The following is a 17444-nucleotide window of genomic DNA, read 5'->3' on the forward strand; positions in this document are numbered from 1 at the left end:
TATATATTAACAAAATTGCTAATAATTACAATAATAACAACTGCATTGCAATTACAACAAAAGAAAAAAATAGCCACTAATAAATGTACTAACAATTTCAATTTAATTATCAAAAAAAAAATATATTTAAATTAATTTTACAACTACAACGAAGTAATAAGTGTTCGATAGTAATTAACAACACAAATACTAAGAGACCTATAACTTCTGTGTTTACTGTAATTCTTTGGATTAAAAACCAGACGATATAGAATAATGGGACACTTGCTATACAACTTTAAAATGGCAGACATTATGAATTAGTATTCTTTTTAAAATACTCTATTTTCTAATCTCTGTTAAATATTATAATATCCACTGAACATTTTCTAAATGCCTAAGCAGCAGGTTCATCTTTACATATTCCATTTTCAGAAACATTTAGTTTGAATAGAATTTGCTGTTTATCAACTGCACCACAGTGAGTTAATATTTAAACTTTAAACCAAATCGGAGAATTCTTAGCCATTCCCCTGTATCCTAATCAGGGAAATGGTCACAAACAGAATATTTTCTTCACTATAAAAGCCCCTATGGCTTTGGTGGACAGCATCGCTGAAAAATTCAAATCTGGAAATGTAATTATCTTTACATTGGTTAGTCTACGAACACACCGATGAGCCATCCTATTAGATAATCTGTTAGCTGGTCTAGTAAATACGGTTGACTACTCTGGTTCATATTAGTTTATGGACTATCCTATGAGCTATTCTATGGACTAGTCTATTGACTAACCTAAGGGCTAATTTATTGACTAGCTTATAGAATAGTTTATTGACTATTCTATGGTCCAGACTATTGATTAGCCTACGAATTAGTCTATTGACTAGTATATGGGCTAATTCATGTAATAGTCTATTAACTAGCCTAATTACTAGTTTATGGTCTAGAATATTGACTAGCCTACGGATTAGTCTATAGACTTGTATATGGAATAGTATATTGACTAGCCTACGTACTAGTCTATAGACTAGCTTATTGTCTTGTCCATAGACTAGCCTATTGTTTAGTCTATTGACCAGTATATGAACTTGTCTTTTGACTAGTCTATGTACTAGTCTATGAACTAGCCTATGTACTAGTCTATTGGCTAGCCTATGTACTATTATATTGACTGGTCTATGGATTAGTCTATGGACTAGTCTATTGACTAGTCTATGGAATAGTCTATTGACTAGTCTATGGACTAGTTTATGGATTAGTCTATGGACTAGTATATTGACTAGTCTATTGACTAGTCTATGGACTAGCCCATTGACTAGTATATGGACTAGTCTATTTACTAATCTATAAACTAGTCTATGTACTAGTCTATAGGCTAATCTATTTTCTGGTCTATTGATAAGTATATGGACTTGTCCTTTGACTAGCCTATGTACTAGTCTATTGACTATCCTATGTACTAGCCTATTGACTAGCCTATGTACTAGCCTATTGACTAGCCTATGTACTAGTCTATTGACTAGCCTATGTACTAATATATTGACTAGACTATAGATTAGTCTATGGCTTAGTCTATGGACTAGTCTATTGACAAGTGTATTGACTAGTCTATGGAGTAGTCTATTGCCTAGTTTATGGATTAGTTTATGGACTAGTCTATTGACTAGACTACTGAGTGGTATATGGACTAGTTGACTAGTTTATGGACTAGTTTATTGATTAGTATATGGACTAGTCTATTTAATAGTCTATGGACAAGTCTATTGACCAGTCCATAAACTAGTCTGTGAACTCGTCTATTGACCAGTCTATTGATTAGTCTATGGACTAGTCTTTGGCTAGTCTATGGACTATTCTATTGACTCGTCTATGGATTGGTCTATGGACTAGTGTATTGACTAGTCTATTGACTAGTCTATGGACTAGTGTATTGACTAGTCTATGGAGTAGTCTATTGACTAGTCTATGAACTAGTTTATGGATTAGTCTATGGACTAGTCTATTGACTACACTATTGAGTAGTATATGGACTAGTCTATGGACTTGTCCATTGACTAGTCTATTAACCAGTCCATTAACAAGTCTATGAACTAGTCTATTGATTGGTCTACGGACTAGTTTTTTGACTAGTCTATGGACTATTCTTTGACTAGCCTATTTACTACTCTATTGACTATCCTATACACTACTCTATTGACTATCCTATGGACTGCTCGATGGACTATCTTATGGACTACTCTATTGACTAACCTATTGACTAGTCTATTGACTATGGATTAGTCTGTTGACTAGTCTATGGACTAGTCTATTGACTAGCATATGGACTATTGACTAGGCAGTGAACTTGTCTATTGACTAGCCTATGGACTAGTTTATTGACTACGCTATGGACTTTTCTATTGACTAGCCTATGGACTAATCTATGGACTAGCCTATAGTATAGTCTATTAACTGGCCCTTGGTCTAGTCGATGAACTTGTCTATGATCTAGTCGATGCCTATTCTACGATCTTGCCTATGGAATTATCTATGCATTAGCACATGATATATTGATTAGTCTTATTACTAATCTATAGTCAATTCTAAGTGATAGTGTTTTGACTAGCCTGTGGACCAGTTTGTTAATTAATCTGTAGCCGAGGTTATGAACTAGTATATTTACTTGTCTGCTGACTATTCTATGAACTAATCTATGGACAAGCCTAGTAATTTCTATATGGTTTTGACTTGTATACTGAGAATTCCATTAGCTACGGAAATAGTACAATTGTCTATGGTCTAGTCTATTAGTTTATGGTCCAGTCTCCAGTGTGTTGACTTTTCTATGGACTAGTCTAGGTTACCACATATTAGAACATGATCGTGATACCTGCATTCATCAGAGCAACAAAGCAAACTTTTGTTTTCATATGTTCGAGTGTCAGCAAATACTTCCGACAACTGCAATATACAGCATTTTATTAATGTGTCCATCTTGCTCTCTTTATGCTGGCGACTGCTTTAAGGCAAATACATAAATAAAGTTCATAATTTAATTTTAAATATTGTACAATAAAAATTATAATTAAATTTTAATTAATTATATAAATAATTAATTTAATTAATCACAGCACAACAAAACAAATTTTATAAAACTTTTTTCTTTACTTTATTTTAATTGAATGAGTTGTATAAGTATGTATTTTTAAATAAATTGATTTACATTAAATTTCTTTAATTATGCAATGTTTATTTTTCTGCAATACTCATCATATACATAACTGCACTAAATTAAATTCTAAATATTAAATAAAACATACAACACTTTCATATCGTAATATTTAAAACAAATTAAAAAAAGTTTAAAACTTTATCATTAATTAATTTTAGTAAATTTAATAAAAAATGGAAAAATATATAAACAAAAATGCTGAAAAGAAATATACTATTTAAAACTATAAAAAACAACAAAATTTACTCAGATTGTATGCGCAAACGTTAAGCAATGTGATTTTATAATGAAAAAAAAATAATAGAAACAAATACATTTATGGACATTTAATAAAAAAATAACAGAAAAATATTTAAGTTAAAAAAAAAATCTTAAAACTAAAAGGAATTAGTAATTCTGTTATCCAAAAATCGGAAATCTTTTAACCAAACCCTTTTGTATTTTTTCCAGCATCATCATACATATTTACATCTACATAATCATAATTTAAGTTTAAAAAAAAGAAATAATTTTATTAACTATAGTTTGTACTTAATTCTATGTATATTAGTTTATATTTTTACAATATTTTCTAATGATTTCTTTATAAAATATATTCAAAATTTAATTACAAATAATTACAAAATTTATAGATTTTTTTTTTTTTTTTTTTGATTAATTTTTATGTTTTTATAGTATAAAAATAATATTTGTGTATATTTAATATGTTTTCTTAAATTCATCTACTTAGATATGTATGCAGGAAAAATAAATTTGAAAAAAAAAATATCAAAGATAAAAAGCATTTAACAAATATTTACTTAATTTTTTTCAATATAAATAAAATCTTTCGTTTTATTAAATATTTAATTATGCATTTATATTTAAGCAATTATAAGTTTTGAATAAAGAGAATAATTAATTTTAAAACTAATTATATAAAGTGTTTTCTTTTTTTTGGCAGTAACAAACCTTAAGTATCCAGCACCAAGAGGGGCTTTCTAAGACGAACAAACTGACACTCCTAGCCAGTACAAAAAGCATTTTCTTAACCAATAAGGGACTCAGAATCTGTTTCAGAATCGATTAGAACATGTCCGTCAGTCGGTCTGTCCGGCTGGCTGGCTGTCCACGTAACCTTGTGGGCAATATACAGGCAACTTTCAAAATATTTTTATAAAACTTGCCCTAAATGTGTTTTTCGACACAGGGACGAAGCCTATTGGAAATGGTTTAAACCGGTCCATTATTTCACCTTACCCCCATAAAACCGGACCTCTCGATTTGGGCTTTTTATGCCATAATAAGGTCAAATAAACTATTATCTCTCTCTAAAAATCGGAACAACTAAGTTTTATATAAGCATCAATAACGCTGCCGAATTTTTATCTTAACCTCCATACAAACCCCCTTTAAAAAAATGTCTTAAATGACCAAAATTGACTTACAACCACTGTTATACATATAACAAGTAAGAGTGTTATATTCGGCTGTGCCGAATCTCATATACCCACCATCAAACCGTATGCCGTAAAAGGAATGCTCCCATATAAACATCAGGGTGATGTTTGGAATATGGCTTAAGACAATTATGGACCGAGCTCTTTTGAACTAACAAAATATTAATTTTTAATATTTTGTACTGTACTTGTAATTATCAGAGTTTTCTTCATCAAATTTTCTAAAGAGGATCTCATATGTGGTGTATGGTCAATTGTTGACATATCCTCATAACTTTTTGTAGACTGATTTTGGTTCATATAAAACTTGTTTACATTCGCTGTTCTCGCATTTTCATGCCAGCAATTAGCGTTCATGTAATTTTATAAAGGGGCTTATATGGGGGGGTAGGTTGAATTACCGACACATTCCGCATGAAATTCGGAGCGAATTTCATAACCGTATTTCATAACTCATATTTTTAAGCCAGTAATGATCGTTTAAGAAATTTTCTAAAGGGGACCTTGTATGGGCGGTAGGGTAAATTATGGACCGATCCTCCCTAAATTTAGTGGATAGATTTTGGCACGCATTAAACTTATGTGCGTCAATTTTCGTCACTACAATCATATTTTTAAGCCAGTAATGAGCAGTATAGTTATTTGCAGAGGGGGGCCTTATATGGGGGAAGGGTCATTTATGGGCCGATCCAAAAAAAAAAATTGGTACAGAGATTTTGGCTCGTAAGAAACTTACGTGTGTAGCATTTCATCGCTTTACTCTTATTTTTAAGACAGAAATGAGCGTTAAAGCTATTTCCTGAAGTGGACCCAATAGGGGGAGAAGGGCCAATTATGGACCTATACATAATAAAAGTTATTAAAAAGATTTTGGCTCGCGAGGAACTTAATTGTGTACAATTTTATTGCTATATTCGTATTTTTAGCCCGTAATGAGCGTTAAAGTCATTTTCAGAAGGGGATCTTATATGGGGGGTAGGGTCATTTATGGGCTGATCTTAAAAAAAATTCGTAGAGCGATTTCGGTTCGTAAGAAACTTACTTATACCGAATTTCATCGCTATACTCGCATTTTTGGACCAGTAATGAGTGTTAAAGTAATTTTCTAAAGGGGACCTTATATGAAGGGTAAGGTCAATTATGGACCGAAAATTTGGTAAAAAGGTTTTGGCTCACATGAAACTTATTTATGTCGAATTTCATCGCTATACTTGCATTTTGGGCCAGTAATGAGTGTTAAAGTCATTTTCAGAAGGGGACGTTATATGAGGGGTAGGGTCATTTATGGGCCGATCCTAAAAAAAATTGGTTAAAAGGCTTTGGTTATCAAGAAACTGACTTATACTGAATTTTATAGCTATTCCCGAATTTTTAGGCCAGTAATGAGTGTTAAAGTCATTTTCTGAAAGGGACCCTATATGGGGGGTAGGGTCCCCCCATATAGGGGGCTCATATGGAACTTATTTATGTCGAATTTCATTGCTATACTTGTACTTCTGAAGCAGTTATGCCCGTTGAAGCTGTTTTTTGGAGGTCCACTTGTATGGGGGCTATCCGAAAAAGTGGACCGATATTGTCCATTTTCAATACCAAACAAACCATAACAATAGAGAATATTTATGCAAAATTTCAACTGTCTAGCTCCTCTCGTGTGGTCCCTATCGTGATTTCAACAGACAGACGGACAGACGGACGGACGGACGGACGGACAGACGGACGGACATGGCTAGATCGTCTTAGAATTTAATAAGGACCCGGAATATATATACTTTTATGGGTCTATGAGCAATATTTCGATGTGTTACAAACGGAATGACAAAATCAATATACCCCCCATCTTTTTTGATGGTGGGTATAAAAATACATATATTCCTTTTATGAATTTTATGAGGATCGACCCATGAGCCTCTTTTAGAAAATTAGTTTTTCATCAATAAATTGCTTAAATACTTACTACCTTATTCATAAACTAGCATACCCTGGGTGCTTCGCTACCCTATTCAAAATTTAATTCATACAAAATTTTGTTTACTTTTATAGAAAATTAAAAATTATTGACAATTTTTTTAATGTTTCCGTTTTTTACGTTCAATATCACGTGAATAAATTTGCATTCAGTAAGAAGCTTGTATTTTTAGTTTCATTCGTTTAGCTTCCACATTATAGAAAATTTCAAAAGTACTATTTGAAAAAAAAAGTACTATAAAATACCTCTTATAGATTCTCATTTAATCAAAAAGGTTATGTTTCTGTGTTCAACATTATATACAATTCAAAAAATATAATTTGATGAATGAAAAAGTACAAAAAATCCCTTTTAGTAGATTCTCATTCACTAAGGTCCCTACATTTTAAATTTTATATTTCTGTGTTCAATATCGTAAAAATATCAAATAGTACCATCGGAAAAACGAAAAAGTACAAAAATCTCTCTCAATAAATTCTCATATAATAAGGACCGGGTGTCATGTGTTCCGATTAACCATTATAGAGAAAAGGTACCATTTGAAGAATGGAAAAGTACCAACGAGTTCCCACTTACAGAATATTACTCAATTAAGACCATGTATGTTAAAATTTATGTTCCTGTGTTGAATATTTTAGAAAATTCAAAAAGTACCATTTATGAGATAAAAAGTACTAAAACGTTCTCTCTTAAAGAATCTTATTCAATGAGGACCGTGTATGTTTAATAATCGTGTGTTTAGAATTCGTATTATAGAAGATAAAAAGAGTATCATTTGAAGAAAGAAAAGGTACCAAAAGTGGAATAAATTGTACCTTAGTGGAAAGTACTAATAAAAATAATACAATTTTTCCCCTTTTCGCTTAGAAATATACTTTTTTAAATCTCTATATCACAGATAAAACTCAAACGATTCAAATCTGCATTAATTTGTTCCAGAAAAATTGTGCTTTCAAAAGGTACCAAACAATTTACTCGAATTTTGTTCTATATAGGCCTTTGTACTCGAATTCCAAAATAATATACCAATAGCTTATTTTGTGTGAGTAAATAAACTACTTTTTTTAAATTTTATAAAAATTGGCTCAATGAGTTTGAATAGAATTAATTTCCCGTTTTTCGTCTCTTTGGTACTTTTTTCCCCAGTGAAATAGCAAAAATTTCGTTTCAACAAAGATTACAGAGTTAGTCCGTAATTTAATAGGAATACTTCAATAAATCGAAAAAAATTTCTTACAGTGCTAAAAAAGTACCAAAAATACAGTTTTCTTCCTTTTACAAACAAAAAGGACTGATTTTTGGAGGTATATTCAAAATATTTACAAAATTTTATTTTGTTTATTAGTTGAAAAGTTATAAAGGGCCAAAAAAAGTACCAAAATCACCTTTGTTACACATTTTTACCCCTTAAAAGTACGAATTTCAAAAAAGTACCAGACACCCATCTGCTTATTTTAAGAGTAGAAACAGGTGCATTTTTCTTGTATCGCTAATATTAAGTAAGATAATTAAGAAAACCTGTTTTACCCGTTTTCCCCCTTTTTTACCCCTAAATGTACAAATTTCCAAAAATCCCTCCTTAGCGGATCTACATAACCAAAAACACATCTATTGTCAAAAATTCATGATTCTAGGTTCAGCCGTTTGGGCTGTGCGATGATGAATCAGTCAGTCAGTCATCGACCATGCAATCCCATGCAAAACTATGCAGGCAACGCCCGCTATGACGAATGATATAATATGAGGCCCCACAGTGGGGCAGAATGGAAATTTTTTGGAAATAAATCTGGCATTTCTAAACGGCTGATCCGATCGGGATAAAATTTGGCGTGAGCGTAGCCAAGGAGTATTCGAGTTTAAGTTTTGAAGATGAACCCTGCAGATGCCCCAGGGACGGCGCTGTGGCGGCTCAAAGTACCTACGACATGTAAAATTTTTAAACTCGTGCCATTTTTTTGTTTTTCACCCAAATACAAAGATTTTTATATTTTGTGAAAGCGCTCGACGAGATCTTGAAAAAACATGCTTGGACATACTACTTATCTCTTATAATATCCGAGTTATAGGCATTTAAAAATTTAGTGATACAAAATTTACCATACCTTGGTCCGCCTTTTTTTGAATACCGGGCGTAATTTTGGACCAAATGGACTCTTGTTAGTTAGACAACAAAATTTCCAATAATATACAAAAAATTTCAGATCAATATTGTTTACAGATCCAAAAATATACGTTTTTTAATCTAAAAATTCAAAAAATTTTAGATTTTTGGCGTTTTTTTTGCCAAAAATGTGTCTTAACTCTTTTATTAATAAAATAAAATTTTTATTAAGAACATATAACAATTTTATAGTTTTCTAAAAGGTATCTTTACGCAGAACGCTTTGGCGTAAAAAACTTGTCCTATTTTTTGAAAATGTTGCCACTGCGTCCTTCCGAATATGACCTATTTTTTATCAAAACTTCAACTTTGGGCGACATGTTCTAAAATCCCAAAGCTGGGTTCAGAAAACTGAAAGCAGTTTTGGAAACCTCAATATGTTTTCTATTTACTCCAAAAGTATTTTCCCAGCCCTGAAAGAAATGTGGACCCTATGGGCAAAAAAGGAAAAAAAACCCATTTTTGGGATTTTCATTCCTATTTTTGGGAATTGCGGGATGCCCTTTGACCTTTTCAATTTTTTTTGCATATTCTTATTTGAAATGACAAATTTAACAAGCATTGAAAATTTCATTGAGTTTTGTTCATAAATAAAGATTTTGTCATATATTACATATTTGTTTAATTTCTAAAACTATGATTTATATCAAAATTTTAATAGGATCGCAGATAGCTACAACAATTTAGTCCATATTTATCCCTTAATATCATTTTTTAGTTAGATATGGAAATTCTCGACCCTTTACAAAAAATTTCAAGCCAATATCTCAATTACATTCAAAAATATGTTCATTTAAACCTGTGTCCTTTAATTTCATCTTTTTCATATTTTAGTATTAAGTATGACAGCACATATTTAAATCTTATATTTACCTATTTTCTATTTGTTTGCTTATCCTTATAATTGAAAGGTCCTATTATGCTTAAATTTTCAAAATTTATAACTATTTTTTACCTTCGTTTATGATCATGTAGGTAAAAATATACAGGTAATGATAATTTCGATTCATTCACTAATAAGAAATATCAATGACTGAATTACAGGTTATAGTAATATAGTCCTAAATGTTAATAGGTAGACAATTCGTAATTTTTTACTTTGGAATACCTGTATCGGAAATGACAAGAATTGGTATATAAGTAAACTTCTCAGATTTTAAGTACCATATTTAATAAATCTACAATGAAGATTACATTAAAGTACGAAGAGTTGTGTTCCGTTTTATGGAGTATATCTTCAAAAGGGCCAGAAAGAATTGAAGACATTTCAAATTATATAAAAACTACATATAGTAGAAAAGTAGACAAAACAGGCATATCAAAAATTGAAAACTTTTTAAAACTTTTTGATGTAGAAAGTAAGTCTGTGGATGGAAATCAAAAGAAATTTCGATTAAAATTTTGTAGTTGGATGGAAACTACTACGGAATTTTCAACTTACAACACATCAACAGGAGCGCCTTGCAAGTCATACGAAGACTTATGTTCAAGGTAAAAAAAAGAGGGTCACACAAAAACTTTTTTCAATCTCAAATGAGGAAATTGCTGATACATTTAACGAAATGCTGAAAAAGGAAAACCAACATATGGATGTCGTACATATTGCAACTATTCTTCCTAATGCATCACCAAAACGACTTAAGCGAATTGTGGAAAGTATACCAACTCCAACATCATAATCAAATTTTACTGAAGAGGAAGCAATAGCGCTTATGTTGGAACTGGGTCTCAGTCGAAATAAGTACCAAATATTAAGGAAAGCTCTGCATGAAAAAGGACACAATATATTACCATCATACAAGGCGATCCAGGAAAAAAAAAAAAAAAAACTATCCTACTAAATCAACAAAAAATAATGAAGAATTGAAAGAACTGAGAGCTGCGGAAAAAAAGCAGAATCCAAGAAGAATTTAAAGTTCAGATGGGATTAAACATCGACAAACCACTTTCAAGTTGCGGTAGTACAAATGACGGTAATACGTCGAGAAGGTTTTTTCGTGATTTTGAAATTACTTCAAAAATAACTGGAATCGACAAGGAGTTGCTTCGAAGAGTTAAAACTATTTTAATGGCACTGAATAGTAAACATAAAATTAATGAAAATCGATTTGGGGAATACACATCTGAAATTTCTAAATTACTTGTATCTCTGTATCCATGGAGGAAACTAATATGAACAGTACACAAAGTATTGTGTCATGGTCAAATAATAATTGAATCGAATATTCTTCCACTTGGAGAGTTAACAGAAGAAGCCCAGGAAGCGAGGAATCGAGATTTTAAGCATGTTCAACTATTCAGCTCAAGAGAATGCTCCAGGCAATCACAGAATGAAGATATTTTTAATAGTTTACTTCTATCTTCTGATCCTGTTCTTTCAACTATGCGAAAAAGATGGATTTGTTATGAAACTCTATCATCTCAAAACAAGGAAGATTTAAAGGACTTATATTACCTTCTGGATATGTATACCGATATGACAGATTATTTTATAGAAAATAAGTAGTGTTAGGAATTAACTATATATGTAGGTTGTAAGAATTAATTGTATTATATTTAAGATAAACAGTTCAAATAAAAATAGCTATTATACTAACTGATGATATTGTATTAAATTGTGTTTTATGTTTCGGTGGGCGGGAAAGGTTGTTGTTGTGCGTGGCTCATAATAAAATTATAATTTTTTTATTGTATATACAATGTTATAGTCTTTAATAAAATAATTAACTAAATAATTTTTAAAAATTGTCCAAATATTTTATTCAACACCAAATGTATGTTCTGTCATACTTAATACTAAAATACGAAAAAGATGAAATTAAAGGACACAGGTTTAAATGAACATATTTTTGAATGTAATTGAGATATTGGCTTGAAATTTTTTGTAAAGGGTCGCAAATTTCCATATCCAACTAAAAAATGATATTAAGGGATAAATATGGACTAAATTGTTGTAGCTATCTGCGACAATATTAAAATTTTGATATAAATCATAGTTTTAGAAATTAAACAAATATGTAATATATGACAAAATCTTTATTTATGAACAAAACTCAATGAAATTTTCAACGCTTGTTAAATTTTGTCATTTCAAATAAGAATATGCAAAAAAAAAATTGAAAAGGTCAAAGGGCATCCCGCAATTCCCAAAAATAGGAATGAAAATCCCAAAAATGGGATTTTTTTACTTTTTTGCCCATAGGGTCCACATTTCTTTCAGGGCTGGGAAAATACTTTTGGAGTAAATAGAAAACATATTGAGGTTTCCAAAACTGCTTTCAGTTTTCTGAACCCAGCTTTGGGATTTTAGAACATGTCGCCCAAAGTTGAAGTTTTGATAAAAAATAGGTCATATTCGGAAGGACGCAGTGGCAACATTTTCAAAAAATAGGACAAGTTTTTTACGCCAAAGCGTTCTGCGTAAAGATACCTTTTAGAAAACTATAAAATTGTTATATGTTCTTAATAAAAATTTTATTTTATTAATAAAAGAGTTAAGACACATTTTTGGCAAAAAAAACGCCAAAAATCTAAAATTTTTTGAATTTTTAGATTAAAAAACGTATATTTTTGGATCTGTAAACAATATTGATCTGAAATTTTTTGTATATTATTGGAAATTTTGTTGTCTAACTAACAAGAAAAAATTGAGTCCATTTGGTCCAAAATTACGCCCGGTATTCAAAAAAAGGCGGACCAAGGTATGGTAAATTTTGTATCACTAAATTTTTAAATGCCTATAACTCGGATATTATAAGAGATAAGTAGTATGTCCAAGCATGTTTTTTCAAGATCTCGTCGAGCGCTTTCACAAAATATAAAAATCTTTGTATTTGGGTGAAAAACAAAAAAATGGCACGAGTTTAAAAATTTTACATGTCGTAGGTACCCTACTTTGAGCCGCCACAGCGCCGTCCCTGGGGCATCTGCAGGGTTCATCTTCAAAACTTAAACTCAAATACTCCTTGGCTACGCTCACGCCAAATTTTATCCCGATCGGATCAGCCGTTTAGAAATGCCAGATTTATTTCCAAAAAATTTCCATTCTGCCCCACTGTGGGCCCTTACGTTAATACCCTACACCACTACAGTGGTGTGCGTCTGTCTGTCTATTTGTCTGTCCGTCTGCGTGTCCATGTAAACCTTGTATCCACGATACAGGTTGCAATTTTCAAGACAATTTGGTGAAATTTGATACATACTCTTCTTTCTCTTCCAAGGACAAAGCCTATTGAAAATAGTTAAAAATCGGTCCACTATTTCTCCTAGCTCCCATACAACCGTACCCCCGAATAGTGCTTTTGAGCTCATAAATTTGTTAAATGTTCTTGTATTTCTACTAAAATCAGCAAGGCTTAGTTTTGTATAAGTATAAATAATACTACCGATTTTCGTAATTATTGGGCGTCATTTGACCCTAGCCCCAAACAAAGTCACCTTCAGAAAATTACTTGATGTTAAAAATTCACTTATAAACACTAATATCACTATGAAATTCTGAACTTCCACGCTGTGTATTTGTATGCACACTTTCTGAACACTAACAATATGTCTCATGGGTGGTTAATAACCTGACCCCGAGTAGCAGGGAATTTGTATAACCAAGGCGTTTTCTGTTCTTGCTCAAGTTTTTTTTTAAAGTAGATCTTAAAGATAAGCGTATAACAGATTGAACAGTGGATCCATTGGAAACACTAGAGACCATGGCGCTCATAGAGACCACACTGTCTGAGGCATCCCTCACAGAAATGCCTTAGTAAGAGAAAATATAAAATATTATAAAATTATTTTTTAAGAAAAACTTCATTCTTTAGTACCAATTTTAGTTCATGGTTCTTTAAAGCCTATATTATTTATCATTGTGGCTGATGATGGTAAGGCAGCATCTATCATCATGGTGGAATCACCACCAGGTTTTTTTAAATATCGCATAAAGCCAAGATAATAACAACAATCTGAAATATTATGCAAACTGTTCGGAACTTTAACAATATTGCAAGTGCATCTCTAAATTAGGCGTATACTTAATATTTATAATATCAATAATTAGTTAACACGTATACGTATAGGTGTCGCTAAAAAGCAGTGCAATTTTAAAATGTAAAACTTTCCACTTGAAATGAATAAAATGAAGATGAAGTTTTTCTGATTTTATATGTTCACAATGTTTTTTATGACAAGAGCTACAACTATGTCTCAGAGAGTAAATCAAAATTACGAACGATTTGCAAGATATGAATCTGAGAAAATTAACACTTTCTTTCTGCAAAAAATGCATGATTTTCGTCAAAACTTTTTTTTAATTATTATCACGTAGTGGTGTCCGTATATGGCTCTTTTTTTCCGAGGTTCTCTCAGATTTTTGTTTATATCTCCTTTATTTATGGACCGATTTTGCTGATTTGAAATAGGAAACTTCTCGAAAGTATGTCTGACAGAATTCTTGACAGACGGACATAGCTTATATATGTATAAAGACTGAGATAAGTCACATACGATGTTGTAATACTTCTAAGGCTCAAGGTTCCAAATTATTTATTCAGCAGCACCGAGGGGAACTCAATCATGTGGCCTAAATGTCAATACAATGAATCCCTTTATATGTCATTGCCCAGCTTTCATCGAAATTAGATCCAAACATCTTGAGTGCGATGTTATTCTAGGTATTATATCGCTCAGAAACAGTGTTGCCAGGAGCCTCAGAAATAAAAGACAAAGAGTATCTTTTCTGAGTCGATTAAGTCGCTCTGTCCGGCTTACTGGCTGGATGGCTATGTTAAGCTTGCGTATTGCAATGTGTAAGATAGTTTGATGAACTTTGGTAGGTACGCCAAATTTCAAAAGGATGAATACTATGGAAAGGATTAAAATCGGTTTATAATTTAATTTAGCCCTATACAACTGAACTCGAATAGTGCTTTTAAGCTTATAATGTTATACTTTGCTTATAATTATGTTAAATATACCTTTATCTTGAAAAAAAAAACGCACAACGATTATACGCATAGAATCGATATTTAACGGTAACTTAGGTACATAACAAATCTAAATATTGCTCGATTTGTTCTGATCAATATTGAGCTTGAAGTTAATACTATCGACTTCAGCTGCTATAGCCGCCATACAAATGGTACCGGCATGACGATCTCATCTCATTTTGGCTAAAACTTATTTTCAACAGACTTTTAATTACAGCGTCCATTAAAATATTTATGTATATATTAGAGTCTTTATTAAACCGATTCCCATAAAATATTAGAGTTTGGGCTCAACCAAGATTTGACAATAACATAACGATACTAATATTTATTAGTCATTTATAACTGTTTTGCGGATGTTGACCTTATAAACATAATGGATAGTGTCAATTATGAACTGATTTGATTGAACATATATCAATAATTTTTAACACCAAACAATTTAAAATGTTTATCGGCCACTTAAGCGGAGCCATTAGAATATATATATTTATATACTAATGGGGATCTACTACCGATAAGTAGTAAAACTTTAGAATATGTACACCCTAATTATACCTTACACCACTTTAGTGGGGAGGGTATATTGGGTTTTGTGCTGATGTTTGTAACATACAAAAATATTCGTCCTATACCCACCTTAAAGTATATCAATCGGCTTAGAACCGTTTTTTGAATCGATTAAGCCTTGTAAACCTTGTGCGCAAGGTACATGTCGTAATTTTCAAGATAATTGGATGAAATTTGGCACACACGCTTTCTATGGCCCAAAGACGATGCCTATTGGAAATGATTAAAATCGGTCCATTCACCTAGCCCCCATACAACAGAACCCCCCGAAAAGGGCTTCTGAGCTCATAATTATGTTTAATATACGTGTATATCGATAAAAAGCGACACAACTAAGTTTTATGCGAGCCTTGATGACCTTGCCAAATTTCATAAAGATCGGGCCTCATTTGACCCTAGTTCCCATACAAAGTTCCCTTCAGAAAATTACTTGAATGTCCAAAATTGACTTATAAACACAAAAATCTCGATGAAATTCAGCACAAATAAATACTATATAAATATAAATATATTTACAAAATTTGATCGGGTTTGGTCCATATTTGCTCCTAGCCCCCATATAAAGCCTCTTTTAGAAAATTAGTTTTTCATCCATAAATTGCTTAAATGTATCAGAAGAAGGTAATATTGAAGATAAACGCTTTATTTTGAAAAATAAATCACATTTAATATTCATAACTGGTGTAGGGTATCTTATGGTCGATCACGCCCGACTATACTTTCTTACTTGTCTTTTATCTTTACTTTTAATTTATTTAAAATTCAAAATTAATCTCAACAAATTTTTGGCATATTTATTTTCGAAAAAACAATTCAATAACAAAACCATATAAATGTGTAAATATTGCCTTAAGAACGAATATAATAGTTGTTCATACAAGTGGCGAAAAATACCATTGGCATCGTGGAATTTGCCTTTAGGGGAACATGAAAACATATGCTATAATATTCAACAAAATAGCAGAAAAGAGGATAAAAACATAACAACAAATAAGAGTAAGTTAAGTTTAAGGTTACATCGTGTTCCGAATGATAACTTAAATGATTCTAAAGAAAATTCTAGAATTGAAAGATGTAGAATTGATGATCTATTTGAAAAGGCAAGAGATGGTTATTTAGGAGAATATTTAACAACAAAACTTATTACTAAAGGAACTTTGGACTCAAGACAACTACAGAAAGCAACTATAATGGAACCTTTTAATACCACTAAAATTCCTCATAAGAAAACAAATAAAAATCGCCGTAAAAATTTGAAAAATTTCAGAACAGTTTTTAAAGATTTTTCAATCTTTTATAATAATATTGTAGGCGTATCTAACGAAGAAAAAATGTTGGACCTCAATAAGCCAAATCTTAAACAACCAATTAAAACAGTGCCACTAACTTCAGAACATCAAGAAGATATATCTAATAGCAATATAACATTGGAAACTTTGTCTTCTTTGCATTCGGATACAGTAAGCATGGAGATACCAAGAAGAGTTCAATCGCAATATACCGTTCATTATCATCAACCCTTCGATCCTAATAAACCGGAAACATTCAACGACAATGATCGCTATTTAAAACTTAAGGAATTTAATTTAACCCCAAAGCGAACTAATAGACACGAAACTAAAACGAGAGTAAAATCTAACGTTTTAAAAAAACGTAAATCTGGAAAATGTTGGAGTAATACTGCAAGAAAATCGAGAAGATCTCGAAATATTTCGGTAGCTAAGAAGTGAATTTTCACGAATAAATGAAAAGCCATTGAAAACGAAAAACTGAATTAGTTTTTTTTGCAAATGATTTGATGCTATCCCATTGTGCAAGGTAAACGCATGCCAAAACTACTATAACTATGAGAAGGCGATTGCGCCTTAAATTTTTTAAATTAATTGAAGTAATAATCTGTGAACCACATAGAGCAGTACCTCCTGTTGTACTCATTTCCCAATCTTAATTTGTTAAAATTATATATTTTTTTTAATCACCAAAAATACAATCCTTTATTATGGATTCTATTCAAGCTTAAATAAATCTGATAATTATGTCAAATGCATACATTCTGTAGCCAATTTATAATTTTTGTTTTAATATTTTTTTATATATTTATACAAATAAATTGATACTTTTGCCATTATCAACCTAC

At 31.3% G+C, this 17444-nt stretch overlaps 1 protein-coding gene across 1 annotated transcript; it reads left to right on the forward strand.

Moving 5' to 3' along the window:
* The first annotated feature begins 16050 nt into the window (after positions 1-16050).
* LOC119612001 lies at positions 16051-17362 on the forward strand. The gene is made up of 2 exons (XM_037967707.1): positions 16051-16303; positions 16361-17362. The coding sequence occupies exons 1-2, from the start codon at positions 16141-16143 to the stop codon at positions 17035-17037; spliced, it is 840 nt and encodes a 279-aa protein (XP_037823635.1). The 5' UTR covers positions 16051-16140; the 3' UTR covers positions 17038-17362.
* The last annotated feature ends 82 nt before the right edge of the window (positions 17363-17444 follow it).

The sequence above is a fragment of the Lucilia sericata genome, unplaced genomic scaffold (genome assembly GCF_015586225.1).
Source record: "Lucilia sericata isolate MDLA Ls3-8-SP2 unplaced genomic scaffold, ASM1558622v1 Contig001578F_arrow, whole genome shotgun sequence".
Lineage (NCBI taxonomy): Eukaryota > Metazoa > Arthropoda > Insecta > Diptera > Calliphoridae > Lucilia > Lucilia sericata.

What these genes read in the sequence shown, in the direction of transcription:
- LOC119612001 (XM_037967707.1), top strand. Translation starts at nt 16,141, where the DNA reads ATGTGTAAATATTGCCTTAAGAACGAATATAATAGTTGTTCATACAAG. An exon ending in AAACATAACAACAAATAAGA is followed by an intron (nt 16,304 to 16,360) that starts GTAAGTTAAGTT and finishes ATGATTCTAAAG; the next exon opens with AAAATTCTAGAATTGAAAGA.